At 36.7% G+C, this 18,372-nt stretch overlaps 1 protein-coding gene across 4 annotated transcripts in view; it reads right to left on the bottom strand.

The window, feature by feature from the left end:
- Positions 1-18,372, bottom strand: part of NSD2 (nuclear receptor binding SET domain protein 2) — a 98,808-nt gene that overhangs the window by 34,386 nt on the left and 46,050 nt on the right. For all 4 annotated transcript variants that reach the window (XM_083861721.1, XM_083861719.1, XM_083861718.1 and 1 more), the window contains 4 exons: positions 9,648-9,813; positions 5,955-6,121; positions 5,091-5,582; positions 995-1,139 (listed from right to left, as the gene is read on the bottom strand). In XM_083861721.1, coding sequence (XP_083717847.1) covers positions 995-1,139; positions 5,091-5,582; positions 5,955-6,121; positions 9,648-9,813 — 970 coding nt within the window. The remainder of the gene's footprint in view (positions 1-994; positions 1,140-5,090; positions 5,583-5,954; positions 6,122-9,647; positions 9,814-18,372) is intronic.

Genomic DNA, 18,372 nt, shown 5'->3' with positions numbered 1-18,372 from the left:
TAAACTGATATCCAAATATTTAACACTTAAAACTTAAAGTTAAAAACTTTTCAATTTTCCACAAAATGATGTTATTTCACACACACACACGCACAGATAGTTAACAAAACTGACTGCCATTTTTATACAAGTTTTTCCAAGTCTCACAAACTTTCAAACACTCCCTCTCATTCTTGTCATTGCCCAAAGCAGCACCTGTTGGCTTCTAATACTTCCATAGTAATTCTTCTTACAGTGCTGTAAAGCTATTTAAATTTGAAAAAGGATAGCTAGTTAAATTTGATAAAGTTCATGCAAATGGCAAACTATCTTATTCCTCCTCCTTTCTCAAATAAGTGACTCCAAACCCCCTCAAATATTTTGGAAAACAATTGGGACTTCATCAAAAAACAAATACCAGAAAACAGCAACAAGAAATAAAAGGACAAAAAAATAAAGTATTTGCAAACTTGCACAAAGTCCTAAAAACTTTGAGTAGCACAATAAAATGCCAAATGGGTTAAGGGTTCAGAATAAAGTTTGGAATAGTTCTTCCTGAGCTGATGATGATGTGAAGTAATACACTTTAGGTATATATGAAGAAAAGCAGTAGTACTGATTAAATTTTTTAAATTATTTCTGTTCTATAAAAACAATATCTCAAATTTTACTAGCAGTAACACTTCATCTTCCCTTCCCACCATCCACTTGTAACAAGCAGTGGATGAAATGGCAGCTGCTTATGGGCAGAAGAAGAATGAGAAATCAGCAATGTCTAAACAGCAGAAGGTTTACATATAACAACTTTTCAGAACAATGAGCAAGAAATGTAGACTTCATGGGTTGCGTTTATTGTGACCATTGGCATTCCTTTGCTATTGGCACAAACACCAAGAATTAAAACTGGAAAACAGTGAAAGCTGTTTTCCCTACAGGGTCTCAAATATGTGCTTAGTTTAACGCCACTACGTATATCAAATTTAGTTAGAGTACACTAGCACAGTTTTACGTTTACCAGAGTCTTCTTCAGATTTGGGAGAGGTCACTATGGCAAACTTTGTGTTATAGCGAGCTTTCTGTTTTTCACTAAGCATGTTCCACTGCGATTCGAGCAGCTCTTCAATCTCCTCACTTGAAGCATCTGGATGTTCAGCAACCACCTATATACATGCAGAAATAGGGTTGAATTAAAAAAAAAGGTGACCATTGGAAAGAATGGTGTACACACTTCCATCTCTTTGGAAAACTGGATACAAACAAGTTATCTAATATTTCTGCTGAAGACAGAACTAGAATAAAACCTGTATCCAGTTTTGCTTTGAATAACCACTTCTATCTGTGTCTTTTAAAAAAATAACTGACTAGCTTATTGAGAAGTATTAAGACTAATTTTGGAAGTATCTATTTGCTTTTTACTGTTAAAAAAAATGGACTAAGTGGAGTAAGTATAAATCTTTTCCTGTGGTCATTCAAAAAGAAAAAAATATTGTTTCTCAATGAAGTTTAAATACAGATTCACAAACGACAGGCAAGCAATACTGGAATATATGCTTGCCTAGAAAGAAATCCATCAATTCACAGCAAAACTCATTTATCACAGAACTCAGTACACCTAACTCAGCAGAGAGATTTACACAAGTTAGCATCTGATGCAACATTTTCCTGTATTGATTCATCATTTTTGTATTATGCATATGAACACCAGGAATTCACAAGCTGTGCATCTTTTTTAGTGTTATAAGCAGGACAAATAATATCCATCAACATGGAGTTGATAGGGTTTCTACACAACAAAAAAATTCTCCCAAACTCTTTCAAGTATACCCTTACTTCTACTTAAGGAAAATCAGATCATACCAGTCAAAAAACTCTACGCTTGCATAGAAATGAAAAGTATGTTTAAAAGCAATCCTTCTCATCTCATTACCCAGCATGCCCCCAAATTCTCTTTGACTGATGCAACTGACACCCCCAAAACACAGAGCAAATTAAAAACTAGGTCAAGAAAGCCAATCATTCAAAGAGCAACACCATCCAACAGCAAACATAATTTTTCTGGTAAGGTGAAGTGATTAAACCTAATTTCTTGGAATTTAGGGTCTTAAAAGTACATTTCCTGTTATCAAACAGGATGCAAGTGTGACTGTTGCTTTTCCAGGTGTTAAAATACTTGCAGTACCTTTCTTCCACTGGTCAGTGTCTAGTATGGAAATCCATGCTTTAATTTTTCTCCTAGTACAGTACTAAGAATTGTCTTATTTCTGTCTGGCATAATCCATCTGCATAAGGCTTGAGAAGTTCAACTACCTTAGAAAGCTTCTATTCAAAGTTCGATTAGAATCCAACAACTGGACTCACATTATTGAAAGGGAGGAATATAAATCCACAAGATACCCCTTCCACAAATCTCACTTCTTCAGGACATGAAACTGGCATCAACTTTTGACTGTTGTCACAAAGGTACAGGTCATTGTGCTCAGTGAGGGCACAGAGCCATTTAATTCTCCAAGAAATAACTAGATCTATTCTGACAAATGAGATACACATTAACATTACTTCCAGTCTCAACAAAATAGGAATAAAAATAACTTTCAGCTGACTAGCAGTACTGTGAAATGACAAGGAAAAGACACTCACAATTCTTAACTGTGAAGGGACCCTTGTAAATAAGGCCTTCAAGGAAAAAGCTCAGTAGTCTTCTCCAAAGTCTCCCTGTTCATTAAATTATTCCTTCATTTTCCTCACAACAGACTCAAGGCTCAAATCAATTAATGTAAACACTGTAGCTGTCTGCCTCTCATTTGAATGACACCTTGTTCTCCAGTCAGACACTTCTTTCCAATGCTTACTAAGCTTGTATTTTTCACAGGGGAAGCACATAAAACAATAGTACAAAATACATTTTTACTCCTTTGGTAACAGCACAAAATACTTAACGTGTCACTACAACCACAAAAGTGCTCCAAGCTTTCAGCACCTCCCTCAGGGAAGTGTGTCTCTTAAATCATTAAAAATATTCTCCAGCAGTTAATAATAAAATCAAACCGATATATGAATCTCACTACCACACAAAGCCAGACTCCAAGCAAGAGACAGCAAAAATGGCTCTACTTTTAAGAGAGCTTCGTATTATTGGAATAATAACAGCAAGAGTAGTCTTCAGTCATTCCTTTCAAGAAGATTCCCAAGAATCTTCTGCATCTGTAATGTCCATTTTTTTCTAAGTTTCTACATACAAATATTAAGAAGGCCATACACTAAACTCTCTAATGCCACCAATACAAGTAGCTCAAAACCAGGCTTATTTTTAGCTAACATTATCTCTCTAGACCATCAGAACATCTACAACACAACAAAACAAACTCTTGGTGAAAGCCATAGAAGTTGAACCAGATAAGCCTAATGGAAGGGGACACACCAAATACTAGATTGGATACAATCTCCACCTTCCAGCAATGGCACGAACTTCCCACTCTCTAAGCAACATTAAAGACAAAAAGCATAAATATCTAAAGTGGTGTTTCCTCACTTTGCCAGTTCAATTCAAACCAAGACAAAGGGAAGACAGGTTGTTCTGATGATCAGTTAGAGGTATCTGCAGCTTTCACAACCTAGTTCTGTCCTACCCACAGAAGTGTTTCTGTACTTGTTAGAATGGATCACACATTCAGGCAGGTTTGGGTTTTCATGACAGATCTTATTAACAGGTATTCTAGGCAGAAATGGTAGGATGTCCTCCTTCTAAAAACATGTAGTATTTTTAAACTTCCTTCTACTTCAACTTTGTGCAACATTAGCCACTATCATCACTGAAAATTTCAAGTTCAAGAAAGTAATTCAATTTCCTGAAATGACACTGAAGACAAAGAATTTCCTAAATTTCATATATTCTAACAGTCTTCATATTTTCCATCTCTTAATTTGAGAATTACAGTATAACCACAGTAAGGAACAAAGCCTGATAACTGGCACAAAACCCAGAAATAACAGAGACTCAGCATGTCTCTTCTCTGCAAAGTATGTTTGGCTAAGAGTCCATAAAACCAGCCATCATAATCTCATTTCTTCCAGAGAAGTAATTTTATGTCCCTCACTATTGCTAAAGACTTCTTGCTACATACATTGAAGGCCAAGATAATTCCCTCTTCCAATGTCACTTACAGAAGAATTGTGAACAGAACTCATGTGTCTCCAACATGAGACAGATGATTTACCCATACAGCTTTTCATAATTAATATGTCAAAATCTGTATTTAATGGTCTGGCTACAAAATCATTTCCTTTCCAGAGCCAGCAAACTGCAGTGCCAGTGCTTTTCTCAACTTAACCAAAGCCACTAAAAGGTTTATGTAACACTGTACTCATTTTCATTCTCATTATTACCTTAAGTTTCAATGATCTAATAAGATCCTAAGTTGAACCACAGCTACTTGACTTCCATACAACAGAATCTGCTTTCCAGTATTTCATTTTAAAGTTTACATCTATTAATTCTTTTCTAATACAAATATGCTATAATGAAATCAACCATTCAGTAGCTAAAGAGTATGACAGAGTCACCACTAACTTCCTGTTCCTTCTGTGAACAACATGTAACAGTACAAGTACAAGAAAACAAGGGATATCACACTAGCTTCAGATCATGGAATAGGACTGCAAATGGAGCAGAAGGTTGTAAGGAAGAAAAATGATAGTCCTGATTTTAAAGTAATGAGCTAGACCAGCAGTAGTCCTTCTACACTTTTAACAGTCTTCCTAAAATATGTTGACAATAAAGTATTTATTTATTCTACCTTGTACTGGAGTATAACTACCTCAAGAGGACCTAGTTTCTGTCCCAGCAGATTGCACACACTGACAGTGGTTTTTACAAGCCTTGGTAAGCAGCTTCTTATGAAGCTCAGCAAAAGGTTCTGGGAACCTCAAGCAAATGAGGTTTTGAGGTGTTCAAAGATCTGAAGTATAATTTGATATGGGCATACCTTGTCAAATCCAGAGTATTATGGACTATGCAGTAACAACTAATTTTTGCTTACTAAAGTAAAGAAGTTTCTTCAAGTACAGAAATGAGAAGAGGCAATCAACAATAACAACAGCTAGAAGAGACTAACCTCATCTCTGTACTTCTGACAAAAGACCAAAAACTGAGACACTGCATCACCCTTTCTGCTTCGTGGAGTAGACGCTGGAGTTTTCTTTCTATTGAGAGGGGAGCCTATCCCTCTTTTGGATTCTGCCTGTTCAGATGACTTTTGAGGAGTAGTATTCTTATCCTCCAACTGACTGCTCTCCTGCGTGTCATCAGCGGCAGACAGTTTTGATGTCCTTCTCCTCCTCTTGCTAGGAATGCCAGATTCTTTCATCAACTTCAGATTTGGAGTGGTTTCTTCATTTGAGTAGGATGACTCATCCATCTCCTCCAAAGGCTCCACAGCAATGCCAACCTCCTTTGCCACTCGAGGGTTGAGGTGAGGTCTGTCCCTGACATAGATGAAGGTGTACTTGGCCTTGCGTTCCTCCACTGTCATGCCCACTGCTTCACTGGCTTGTTTCACGCCCATCTCCCACTGTGGCCGCAGCTTCCCTGACACGGGCTTTAGCATCTGCAACAGGACACAACCCTGTGAGGAACCTGCCCACTTGTGACTTCAAAATGCTGACATTAACACAAAACAAGCCCAAGAGACTGTCATGCAGATGTGTAATTCAGAGTTCAAATGGAGCTGTATTTGATAGTACTGATACCACACACGAATCCATGAGAAAGCAGAAGAGTACTAATTTTTACTGGGTAACAAATAGTGGTAAATCATACCATCCTTTGCATCTGTAAAAGAAATGTAAGACTGCAAGCTCCTATAAAACAAGCTGTCTTTAAGCTTTTTATGATACCTATTTATATCTGTTATACCTGTAAATAACTGCAATGCCAAAATAAAAAGCTTGAAACCTTGCCTGATTTGATAACCTCTTACCTTTATTTTCTCTGATTTAGTGAGGGCTTGTCTTGCACTCTCTTGGCATAATTGTTCAAACTGGTCTTTTTCTTTGAAGGGCACCAGGCTCTTCTCAAATATCCAGGCTCGCTCTGGGGCATCTCCAAAAAACTGAACGTGATATTGACGGAAACTCTTTTTCTGTCCTGAAAATTTAAAAACCCCACATGTATTAAAGCTGCAGACTCTGGTAAGTCTCTGCACTTTCAGACTTGAAGTCTGCAAGCTGCTGCAGTTGCCATAACAAAAGCACAATAAAACTGGATAACCTTTCAAAAACCCACTTAAAACAGTCTGAAAGTCTCTGAGATATAAAGTAAGAAGTCTGATCCAAAAGCTCAATAATTTAATTCCCAGCAAGAACAGGCTTGGCTAAATTAACTTGAGGTTACAATCACCTGTCAGTTTTCCATGTATATTAACTTTACATGTAGGTCTGGGTGTTTCTGAAAATTAATTTAGCATTCATTTCTTGATGAACACTGAAAAAGTTCCATAGCTTGGAGAGCTTGTGCACTCAGCCTCCTCTCTGAGTCTCCTAAACTTCATCTTTTAATATTCTTAAACAGAGACACATACTTCACCTGGTTTTAACCCTTGCAATCAAAACTTCATATTAATCTAGACTTTTCAGGAACCAAAGAAATCAGTAAAGGATTTGGCTGATGGAAAGGAGAGTGGAGGGGTAAGAGTACATTTCTGAAACCTAAATAAGACACTTCTCTTCTAAAACTAGAAATATTCCCTTTTTTTCCTTTAGAAAAACAAGAGAAATATTGTCTCACTGTGGTATGATACAGCATACAACCTTTCCCTTCCAAAGGTCTCATCTATTCTACACAGAAGGGGGAAGAAACCACTTTCAAAATTCATCAGAGGGCTCATAACGATGAATTTCTAAAAGGCAGAGGTAAGAGATCACACTTAAGATGTCCTTGTTCATTAGAACTTGTAGATTTGGTAAGTGTTCAAATTATGGTCTTGTTCAAAAATAGAAAAGGTTTTAACCTGCACTTCTGTGTTTGCAAATTCAATCCTGCCAGACCAATTATGCTCCCTACAGGATCTGTGGTTCCTTCAGTGTTACCAGACCAGTTTGTCCAACACACAGACTGGACAGCAGAGGAACTCAGGTAAGGATGGACACCCTTTGTTTATGGTACAAAAACCAGCCACAATTCTCTGCTACAGGTGACTTCAAACTAGGTCTAGATTCCATCAGGTTATCCATACACTGCATGTCTTCAGGCTTAGTCACCAAACAGATCTAGCTGATTGCTTCATACACTATTTTTGGGGTTCTAGAGTTAGAAAGAGCTTTCTTTCCATGGCGATTCAGCCAACTGTTATTTAATTAGGGGATTAATCTTGTAAAATGTGGCATCTGGAAGGGTAATATGAAACCAATCTAACTAATAGTATGGGCAAAATTTTTAATATAGACATGTTTTATAACAATTATACACACTATATATAAAAACATCAATGAGAACAAATAATAACTCATCTGAGATCAGATATGAGAATCTAGAGCAAGGGCACAGGGAAAGTCTTGGGATTGTAAACATCACACATCCAATCAGTAGTCTTAACACATGTTCCAGTATTTTGTAGTCAGAAACAATTCTCTTGCACAGTTACTTTGTGATCATCAAGAAAATGTTTAAATAGTGACTACAGAGCTCTTATGACTTATTCTATGACTTAATCTGTCTATTTTACCAGGATGCCCTGGTACAGAGATGCCACAGGCTCTGTTTCCAACCACCTGTAAACATCTGCCAACAGCCCATTTGCCAAGCAGACACTCTGTTCCTTTTGCACTGTACTGCTGGACAGCTGTAATTGCCTAATTAAGGAGACTAAGTAACAGTGCCTACCACCAGAGTGCCTACCACTGAACCCAGTGGTGAATCTTCAGGAATCCTCTGAGAGTTGAATTTGTACCAATGCTCCTGAATAAAATAATGGCATTCATTAACGGTCGTTACATAGGGAAGCTTAATTTTTTGGCCTACAGAATCCTGAAACAACTAGCTGTTGGCAGTTTGGGAGAGTGTTCTAGGAACCCACCACTTCCCTGGTGTTTCTCTGTATCTGAGCATCTGTGGTTGACCACAGCCAGAGACAGGATATTCAATGAGATGGAGCTTTAGCTAGACTCAGTACAGACTTTCTCACACAAAAATGCACTTCCCACAAGTGTAAAGTTATTAATTTTTATCGAGCCTAATCAGCTGGAATGATCAAGTATTAAGATACAGAAATTCAGACTGCTTAGAAACACTTGATCTTAAGCCTAGAAATGAGAAATACACAGATGTAGCTCAGTATTTCTACAACTCCCTGATGAAAGATCTTTTCTTTTTGCAAGAAGAGACTTTTGATAGTGCCTAAATAATAAAGAGTAGGTGGAAGGTAAGGCTGGAAATACCTACTGATGGAAATACACACATCAGAGTGGATCTAGTAGTCAGGATGGCTGCCCAAATCCTGATTAAACTCCTCAAGGGAAAGGCAGGCCCAAACCAACTCCAGAGCAAATATGAGAAATCACCATCATTCCCATTAGTTCAAAGAGGGGGAAATTAACATTACAAAGTACATGGGCCCTTCCTTCTGTTCATATTTCACAGGCTGCGTTCAGACATTTGGTACTGGGTTTTGCTGGGTCTGTCTCTATAGTATCTGATAAAGCTATACCACAAAATTCTTGATAATGAACATAAAATTGTTCCTTTCAAGGAACAGGGTAATTGTCATGAACAAATAAACAGCTCTACTACTCTCAAAATCCATCTCTTTATGTTATAATAGACCTAATAATCCAAAGACTAAAAATGGCAGGGACTGCCTGGTCCAAACTCTGAAAGACTGCTACAAGCCAAATTTGTCTGAGGAGTCTATAATAACCATTCCAACAACTGTATTGTGAATGCTTGAAAAGGTTCTCAAGAAGCCATTTAGTTTGCTACCAATTTTGAATCTAGCTATAATCCTCGAGATATTAATTCAATTTGTTCTTAAAAACCTCCTATGAATGAGATCAGTCCATTTCTCTGAAGCATCCACCCCAATGCTTCACTGCCTTCATCCCTTCTAACTCTTTCTTAACGTGCAGTCAAAGTATTTATTACTACTAAGCCTCAAAAGTATCAGGCATCAGAACTGAGAACAAAGGTGCAAATGAGATAAAGAAATTGTACAAACTCATACCTAAAAAATTCATTACCCCTTGGTAGTTCCTGCATTTAAAATCAGCCAATATTGTCTGTAGATATCAGTATTGACTCTATGAATCAGAGAAAATTTAGCTACCTGAATTATGGACTGCTTTTAGTAAACCATAATCATCAGGAATATTTAATTCCCATCGGCTTTAATAAAATGTTTAGCCTGTATCAATTCACAAAGCATCTCCACAGAAACAGTGAAAAACACAGTCAGGTTTGTTTTTTTTTTTTCTTTTTTTAACAAAGCTCCACACAATTTGACAAATCACAATTCTGGTATCTTTCAGAGAACACTTGAGTTAAAAGATACTGCTGTATGCTTAAGAATAGCACTTACATGATTTTATCGTTCCTGTTGACAAGTTACTGATCAATTGCACAGAAGAGATTTTTTCCAAAGCAATCATTTTGTATACCTGAAGAAAGAGGAATGACTTACCTTTTAGTTTAGTGTAGGCGTGGAGAACAGGATCAGCAGAAACCATACAGGGCCACCATGGGAAACCAGACACTTTTGACCACACTAGATCTCCTATATTATACTTCAACAGATGGACTTTTTCCTCTTTGTTAGTACTTTGAGCTGTATCTCTCTTAGCAGGACCCTTAAAAGAAAAAAAAAAAAAAAAAAAGCCAAACTGATCATTAACTTTTTTTAATATGAACCATAGATAATAGAAGGAGGAAAATAAGAAATAGTTCATAAGAATAAAGTGTTGTCATGTTTGCTATAATTGCATTTACAATAATTGCATTTCATGTACAATGAAAACTTCTAAGTCATAGCTTTTGTTGTCTAACAGTGAAAAAAGCACACATTCTAGCTATGGCTTTGTTTTTAATTAGAAATATTGCCAAGTAAGCTGTGGTTTGCCTTTATCTTTTCAAATAACTGCTGAGAAACCATCAGGAAGGCTTAGTTTGATTTCAAATATGTTACCTGAGCACTGGATACAGATGTAGAAGAGTCAATCTCCCTCTGTATTGAATATAATTAATCACATTAAGTGCTATACACATCAATGCACTATTAGATTTTAAAATAACCTCAAAATAACCTCAAAACCAAAACCAAACAAAACCCCCAGATTACAACAAACTGAAATACTGTCTTTATGTCTGAATAGAAACTACATAACCAGTTTTAAAATCCCAAGTCCTCCATCTTTCAGCTGCTTTTTCTCATACTGAGAACTTGTAACATGAACCATTCCCCACACACTTTTGTGAGATTCTTTTCTGTTCCAGTTCTAGCAGTAAAACTTTGTGACTGTTCCATCGATGATCCAAAGCTATTTTAGCTATTGGAAAACAGTTACAGAACTATTTTCATTTCAAGGACCAGATTTAGCTACAAGGGTGTTTGATGTTCCCCTATGAGAGACATTTTTACTACATCATAACAAAGTTCAGCAACACAGACATCTATTCCCCAACTAAAACCATTTCACACAGCTGCATTTTGTCTTTTTGGCTTCATCTGTTCTATCTGCTATAAAATAGAGTGCACCTTTATTCTAGGTAAGCACTAACTCTGTAAAAGAGCACAGAAGGCATCTCATTGCAGATAACATCACATATTTTATAAAACCACATATTTTGAATCTCCTTTTTAATTTTCTAGTACTAAATTTATATGCAACTTTTATCATTCATCTTGTATAGTACCAGCTCAGCACCCAGAAGGCAGTTAAAATTAATTAAAAGTGGCAAGAAGAAGGAAAGAAGACGGTTGAGAAAGCAGAAATCTAGAATTTAGAAACAAGTACCTGGAGCATTACACTGAATCAGAGTAGGTCATTTAACCTTGTACAGATTTTCAAATCCAGAAAATACTCCCATAAATAACTACACATTATTTTCCAAACACAAACAACTAAGATCTTTGATGTGCTGCAACTGCATAGAGATTTATTTGCGACTCAAACACGGAGGTGCATCCAGTCAAAATCCCTAAAACTCAAGTACTCAGAAATCCATTTCTCAAAGCTTTTAAAGCTCTGCTTCGTAAACATACATGAAGCTATATCCTCTAATTGCTAGGGACAATTACTCATCCAGTGATTCAGCTTTTCTGATGAATACAGACTTGGTTCATGTGACTCCCGCTAGAGCTGTGAGGATTCTCTAAGATTGTCAGAAAACCCCTCCTGCAAGTTTGCCTCAAGTCCAGCACTCTCAACAGACCTAAAAGATTCCAAGTAGATGTGAAAAACCAAATGCTTTTTCTAGCAGTTAAACATGATGCGAAAACTTATGCTTAAAAGCTAAAAATTAAGAAGCCCATATATCAGGGGTAAGTCTGTAAAAACATTAATCCTAACACACACAAACCAACCTCAGCATTTCAACTGAAGAGGTAAGATGAAATCTTTTTTCAATGAGTCAACTTTTCAGAAATGCAAGTTACTCAGGAGTCTGCAACTCATTTTTAATTTATGACTCCCTGTACTCTTCAAAAAGTGCAACTAAGCTACAAAGATTTATGACTCCAGTCTGAGGGAGCTGGCTGGAATAATGAAAAGGCTCTAGAAGGGCTTCTAACTGCAGCATAATATAAGGGATGGCAGTACAGGGGTGAGTATCACATTCCAATATGTCTACAAGCACTTCAAAAAATTTTAGAAATGCCCAGAATTTTTCTACTATACTGGATCATGATTAAAAGCTTGAAAATCACAGGCTCTGACAAAACCTGCAAGGTTTATCTATGGCAGCCTTGGTGTATTTACCTTTTTTCCTACTGATAAACATTCATACTTTAAAAAAATGGCAATGAAGAGCATTCTGTATCCATGGAGCTCTCCTATGAGATTTTTAAAAAGTCTACAGAAAATATCACCACTTGCTCACTTCCATCTTAATTTCCCACACCATTCTGGTTTAGTTTGATTTTCACATTCTGAGAATTGCTCTGATGTCTTCAATAGGTATCTCAACAATAAACAATGAGGTGCAATTCCTGGCATGCACTTCGGACATGCAGCTGTAGGACATCAACAGTTTCTTCAATACTTCCCTCTCAGAAATGTTTTTGCAAACGAAACGCAGTAATATCTATAGATTTTACTTCAGCATCCATGTAGGGTTATTTTGATTATTAATGTGAAGGGAGAAAGAAGTGATTTCTAAACAAATTTGCCACCCACTCTCCTCATGGCATCTCTTTTCTCATACACTGAGGACTGAAGCTTCTTTATGAGACACCCTCTGGTTCTGTCACTGCTAAGTAAGTCTGGACTGTCCTGCATCTGCCCCATCCCATTATCTTTTACTGCAGGTTGGTGTTTTTTTTGTGGTTTTTTTTTTTTTTTTTTTTTTTTGCCACTATTAAAGACATTTAATTGCACAATTTCCTCTCTCCTTCCTTAATTATAGGCAAGCTCTGCAGCCCAAGGAACTCCCACCTCAGTCACCCTAGCCCCAAACTTTAAACCAGTTATGCTGAGCATCAGAAGGAAACAGCTTGGGATCAGCTTACTTTTCTACTTTAAGGAATCTGAGGATTTTGTTCCCCTTTCAAACATGAGCCTGCAGAGAATTTACATACAGAGGCAACACCGAGGTGAGGAGGTGATGACTCCCACACAGGCTAATCCTAACACTGAATACACACAAGCCATTCCACAGGCTTTGCACTACTCAGCATGGCACACACAGAAATTCCTGACTTTTTGAAGTAATTTTCTGGAGTAATGGAAACAATTGCTTGGAAAGGCACCTAGATGGATTTCAAGTTTATTTTGTCCAGGAGGATGTGGAGCGTTAAAATTGAGTAATTCCTTTATAGCAAATAAGTATTCCTGAGTATTCCTTTGTGAAATCATGACTTGAGGAGAAGCAGCATCCTTACAAACTCATCTGGATCAGCAGCTGCAATGGGCTGAGAAGGACTGAAAAACAAAACAAAATTTAACATGCATTTCCTCTTTCCTTAGCATGTGACAGATTTGTTTGTCATTCCCTCAGCACTTTCACAGGCAATGAGTGACAGGCAGATTGACAAGAATTTACAACACTGCTGTCAGCGTTCTACCAGCTCAAAGAAGTGGCTTGGCCATAGACAATACCAGCATTTAATTAACTTTGGCTACACTTGCTCAAAAGAATCCAATCAACTTCCATTTAGTTCTAATCTGCCTAATGAATATGATGAGACAAGAACAAACCACGAATAATAGGTCATTTCAAAGCTTAAAATTATCTTAAAATGACCAAACCCAAAATCATTTAAAGACAGCATCTTTACAGTACTGAGAGCTTTAGGTTTGTTTGTAGACTTTGCTATGAAAACACAATGGTGAGTGTATAGCAAACAAGGTAGAAAGGTAATTTTTTAAAAAACAGAAGGCTTATTAGGTGGTGTTAGATTGAGATTACTTTACCCCTTTAAAAAGTATTCAGTGGTGTTTTGTGTGTATTTCAGCTATTTTGTGTGTATATGCTCATATGCAGACATATGCAAGAAATTACAGCCCTTCAAAATTATTGCAAATTACCTTGAGCATCAAAGAACTTCTACTTCAATATGTGAAATTGAAAAGCTATAGAAATCATAAAAAAACTCCTTCCTCTGCTAATTGTCACAAAGTGACTATACAAAAAACAATATTGAAAACTGGTGAAGAGTACATCACAAGAATTTAGTATTGGACAAAAAAGTACAAACCATTAAGACATGTGAAGACAGTAAATGCTCTTTCCTGTATAATGAAACTAGGCAGTACATATTGAACAGCTTAAGCCACAGATATTTGGTATTTTCGTTTTCATTTTCAATTCAGTTTCACTCTGTACCAAAGAACTTCCACTTTCACTCTAATATAAGGCCCTGCTACACACACAGACTGCTGGAGGTCCAGTTGCAGGCCAGGATAAAAACAGAACTCCTCACATTACAAAGAAACTAAACCAAAATAACCAAGGCCCCTAAACAGAATATATGCAATTAAATATATGCAATTAAAATGCATTTTGAACTGAAGTTAGAACACAGAATCTTAGTCAAACCTATTTATTTCCTATGAAAAAAAAAAAAAAAAAAAAAAAAAAAAGATTTACTATGGAAAAAGCCAAGACTGGTTGTTGACCCACTTGTTTTTTCCCTTCCTGCTATCTACTTGTGCTGTGCTTCATCAACTAAAACTCCTATTGTCTCTCATGGACCTGTGTAATGAAAACAAAAGTGAAAATATTTTGTCTTGTCTTGCCTGTCTATCAGCACAGATAGAGAACTAAGGAAATGGTTGTAGAAAAAATTTCATTCTTTTCAGAGGTTCAGGAGAGGTGGTTGGTGTGTCTGGAGAAGAAAGGAGCAACAGAACAGAACAGATTATTTTTGTAATATTTTGCCGCTTGAATTCCCCAGTGACTAAAGACATTATAACCCAAAAAACGAAAAACCAAAATAACAGGACAACAACTCGATGCCTTCCTTCCTCAGAAAAACCACCAACACAATTATGTTCTTAGAAAGGCTCTTGTTTCATGAAAAATTAAGGAATTTTGTACGACAAAAGACAAATCAACATTCAACCTTTAGCCAAAGGAATCCAGGGACGCAGCTACTGTCCCCAAGAGTGACACCCTGCCATTCCACACAGAGAAATGGCTGCTTCTCACTCTGTGACTGATGACAAAAATCTCATTAAATCCAATCACTTCAACCCCGAAAACTACAACTACAGCCGATCAAAAGCAATGCAAACTCCTCAATATGTACTATAGCTCAAATAAAAAACGTGGCAACTTAAGTCTGTGCTCATTCTAAGTGATTCTGTCTATAAAAATACAGTATCCTCACAACCTTAACGGCCTAAGCGGTTTTTAATTTTTTTTAATTATTATAATTCACACATTGTAGTAAATCTGTTTATCCCAAAGGGCCTGAGAGCCCCTGTGTTTATCCAAATAGCTCCCACCTTCTGGGATGTGGGGGAGTATATTTAGATAGTAAATGACAAGTAACTGAATACATTAAGAATAAGATTAAAGTATTTTTCACTTGTTATATTCTGTTCACTATGTAATGGAAGAATGCTATGCAATAACATACTTTGGAAACCACTGCCTACACAGAGAATGTTTCAGGCAGAAGAGTAAAGAGCAAACTAGAACCTCACAACATTAAGGAAAAATATGGAATTATTACTGCATAATGGAGAAGGAGGAGGAAACATTAAGAAAAAAGCAGTGAACTAGCAAAGGTTTATGCTCCATCCTCAGTAAAAAAGAAAAGGACACTTCAACAGAGCATTCTAAAGACTGCAGCTCCCAAAAGGCCATTGCATCCATATCTGCACAATTAAATCTGCAATAACCTCATAAAATATACAGTGAGATAAAGACCACTGAGGGGGAAGAGGACATGAAATGTCTACATCAAAACAGAAAAGCAAACAAACTCTATTCTGAACTGGCTTGTTAAGATATTCAGATTTTTAATTGTTTTATACCAAACTAGAGATATGACTAAAATCTTTCAAATTCAATTTTGAGAGCAATTACATTAAATGTATTTCTTCAAGTTATCTTTCATTTTCTTCTATTACTAACCACTCACTTAATTACTTCTAGCTCTAAAAGGTGGTCAAATTTGACAGTGTGAAAAATTATGTTTGCAGAAGACAATATATTTGACAATGTATTTTCATCTTCCTGACACAACCCAGATCATTTTTTTTCCCCTCAACGTGCTTAGATGGTAAAGCTATAAATTTATGTCAAAAAATGCTGAAGAAAATCACTGCAGATCTGAAAGCTCTTCTGCGCTAGCTGAGGCTGTTTGAAATCACATATTGAGTTTTATGACAAAAGGTTTGTTTCCTCCATTTCTTTCCACAAACTCATCTAAAGCAGTTAATGGACAGCAGGTTGAGTATCACCATGCAGGACCCTTCTCTCCAAGAGGGAAAGCCAACAAAAGATAATAAAATTCATTTAAGTTTAGACAGGAATTCAGAATGTAGGTTGTGGATTTTAAAACAAGACAGAAGTTCAAATTTGTCTTTCAAATCAAGCAGTAAACTCCTGGTTCCATTTCAATTCTTTTTTTTCCTGGCTTTGATTCCCTCATTAGCAAGTCTCTAGCAGAAGAGAAAATTTCATTTAAAAGCAAATCTGTCTACTCAAATCAGCAGTCTTCCTTTACCCAAACACTATATAAGCAAGTATTTCAGACATAAAGTTAACATGACATTTTAGTAACTAGGACACAACTCTTCTTTCAGAGTAAAGAGTTGAAGAGAAACAGATCCAATCACTCAAAGATTCAGTAAAATGTGAGTTCTGGAGCACTTCCCAATCCTTGGTTTTCTTAAAAATGTGGAGATTAATTTCTTTCACCTGTTTTACTGAATTTCTTCATTTTAATTTAGATGACCTCATAAATTTTAATTATTAATGAAAGATTCCATGTTTCAGAAATGTAAACTAGATTATGTCTGATCAGAATGAATAAGCCCACCTTTTATACTGAGTATTACAAAAAGATTTCTGCTATATCCCATGTATCTAACCTTCACCCACCCTCAAAGGTTTAAACTTTTGATGTAGTATCCAGTTGTATAAGACAGTGTGGATACAAGATGCTACAGAAGTCTGTAAAAACATATCTGTAGAGCCATGAGGAACTCTGGCATGAGAAATGATTATTTCTGAACAATTTCCATATGAACTTCACACAGGATAACAGAATGAAAGCTAAATCATCTCAGCATACCTACAGATTTTCAGAATGCCATATCCATATGCAACTTGTTATCTGCATGTACCATGGTTTCACATTCTTCAAGATCAGAACCTGCAACAGGACCTTAGCACTTGTAGCACTCTTCTACACCCTCACAGACTTTTCCCAAGACACTTACTGAACAGGTATCCTCCTCTTGGCAGCTCACAAACATCCAGGACAGCATGGATACATGTTCTGAATCCTAATGTTGTTAGAAAACTGAAAAACCCAAGTCCAGACAGCACTGCCAAAAGGCCACTAGATTTACAGGACACTGTTTTCTCATGAAGGCAGAGACTTATCTCTACCCTTTTTTTTAAGTAACAAGAACACTTCTGAAGGCAGCTGACTAAGCTTAAAATGTTGATTTGGCATATAAGGGGTCTGTTGGTTAACCAATATTTTGACATAGTCCAAGTACTACTTTGCTTTAGAGATCAGACCTTTGAAATGAATTCCCACACCTAAAGGCAGGCAGGAGAAGTGTCACAGGTAGTGCTGTTACATGTACCCAGCAGGTTCTCTCCTCTTCTACAGAGGAAAGGCCAAATCAGTGGTTAATAAGCCTGAGACAGGTGGGGGGAACACAACCAAGAAAATCCTGAACAGATTTAACAGACATTACCTTAACTTGGAAATGCTGAAGCTTATTTCTGAAAGATCCCTTATTTCCAGCAATAAAAATGTACAGAAAACCTGGGAAACCCCACCTCCAGAAGAATATTAAAATAGGGCAATCTTTGCAGTGCAAAATCATGATGCACGTAACCAAAGTGCTGTCAGTTCCACCAGAACTAACAGCCCAAATTTCACTTCATCACAAGCATCCACAACACACAGTCAAGCTGACATTTATTTACCAAACAAACAAAACAGCAAAAATAAACAAAATCAAGCTTTTCTAGCATTAGTTGCTGCTATGATGTCACAAATCCACTTCCCATCCTCACACAAGCACGGCAGGGTTTGTTTAAAAAAAGATATAAGGAAGATTCAGTTTTCTGTCTTCCAGTGAGCTTCCAAAATAGTAATTTTTAAAATGGTCCTGAGTACTGAAATAATTTCTGGTTATTGACAACCTACAGTTTTAGCTACTGCCATTTTATGATGCATGAGAGCACAACTCATATAGGTACTTTAGGTATTCACAAAAAGCAAAAATATAAAAGCCCAGTTGGAGCTCTTTATTTATAATAGAAAGATGACGAAAGATGGTAATAGACAAACATAAAATCAGTGTCTGTGGACAAAGACCTCTTTTGGAGAACCTAAAGTTCATCTGCCCTATGTGAAATCCACCCTAAAACAAGGAAACTTGTAAAGAAGGCTGAACCCACTGCTCCAAGACAGATCAAAATATTTTGCTTTTGCTACTTTGCCTAAGGGTTACTACAAAATATCTTTCTTTCTTGACAGAAGGGAGCTATAAAGG

The sequence above is a fragment of the Zosterops lateralis genome (assembly GCF_965231275.1).
Source record: "Zosterops lateralis genome assembly, chromosome: 5".
Classification (NCBI taxonomy): Eukaryota; Metazoa; Chordata; class Aves; order Passeriformes; family Zosteropidae; genus Zosterops; species Zosterops lateralis.
This window is presented reverse-complemented; position numbering and strand designations above follow the sequence as displayed.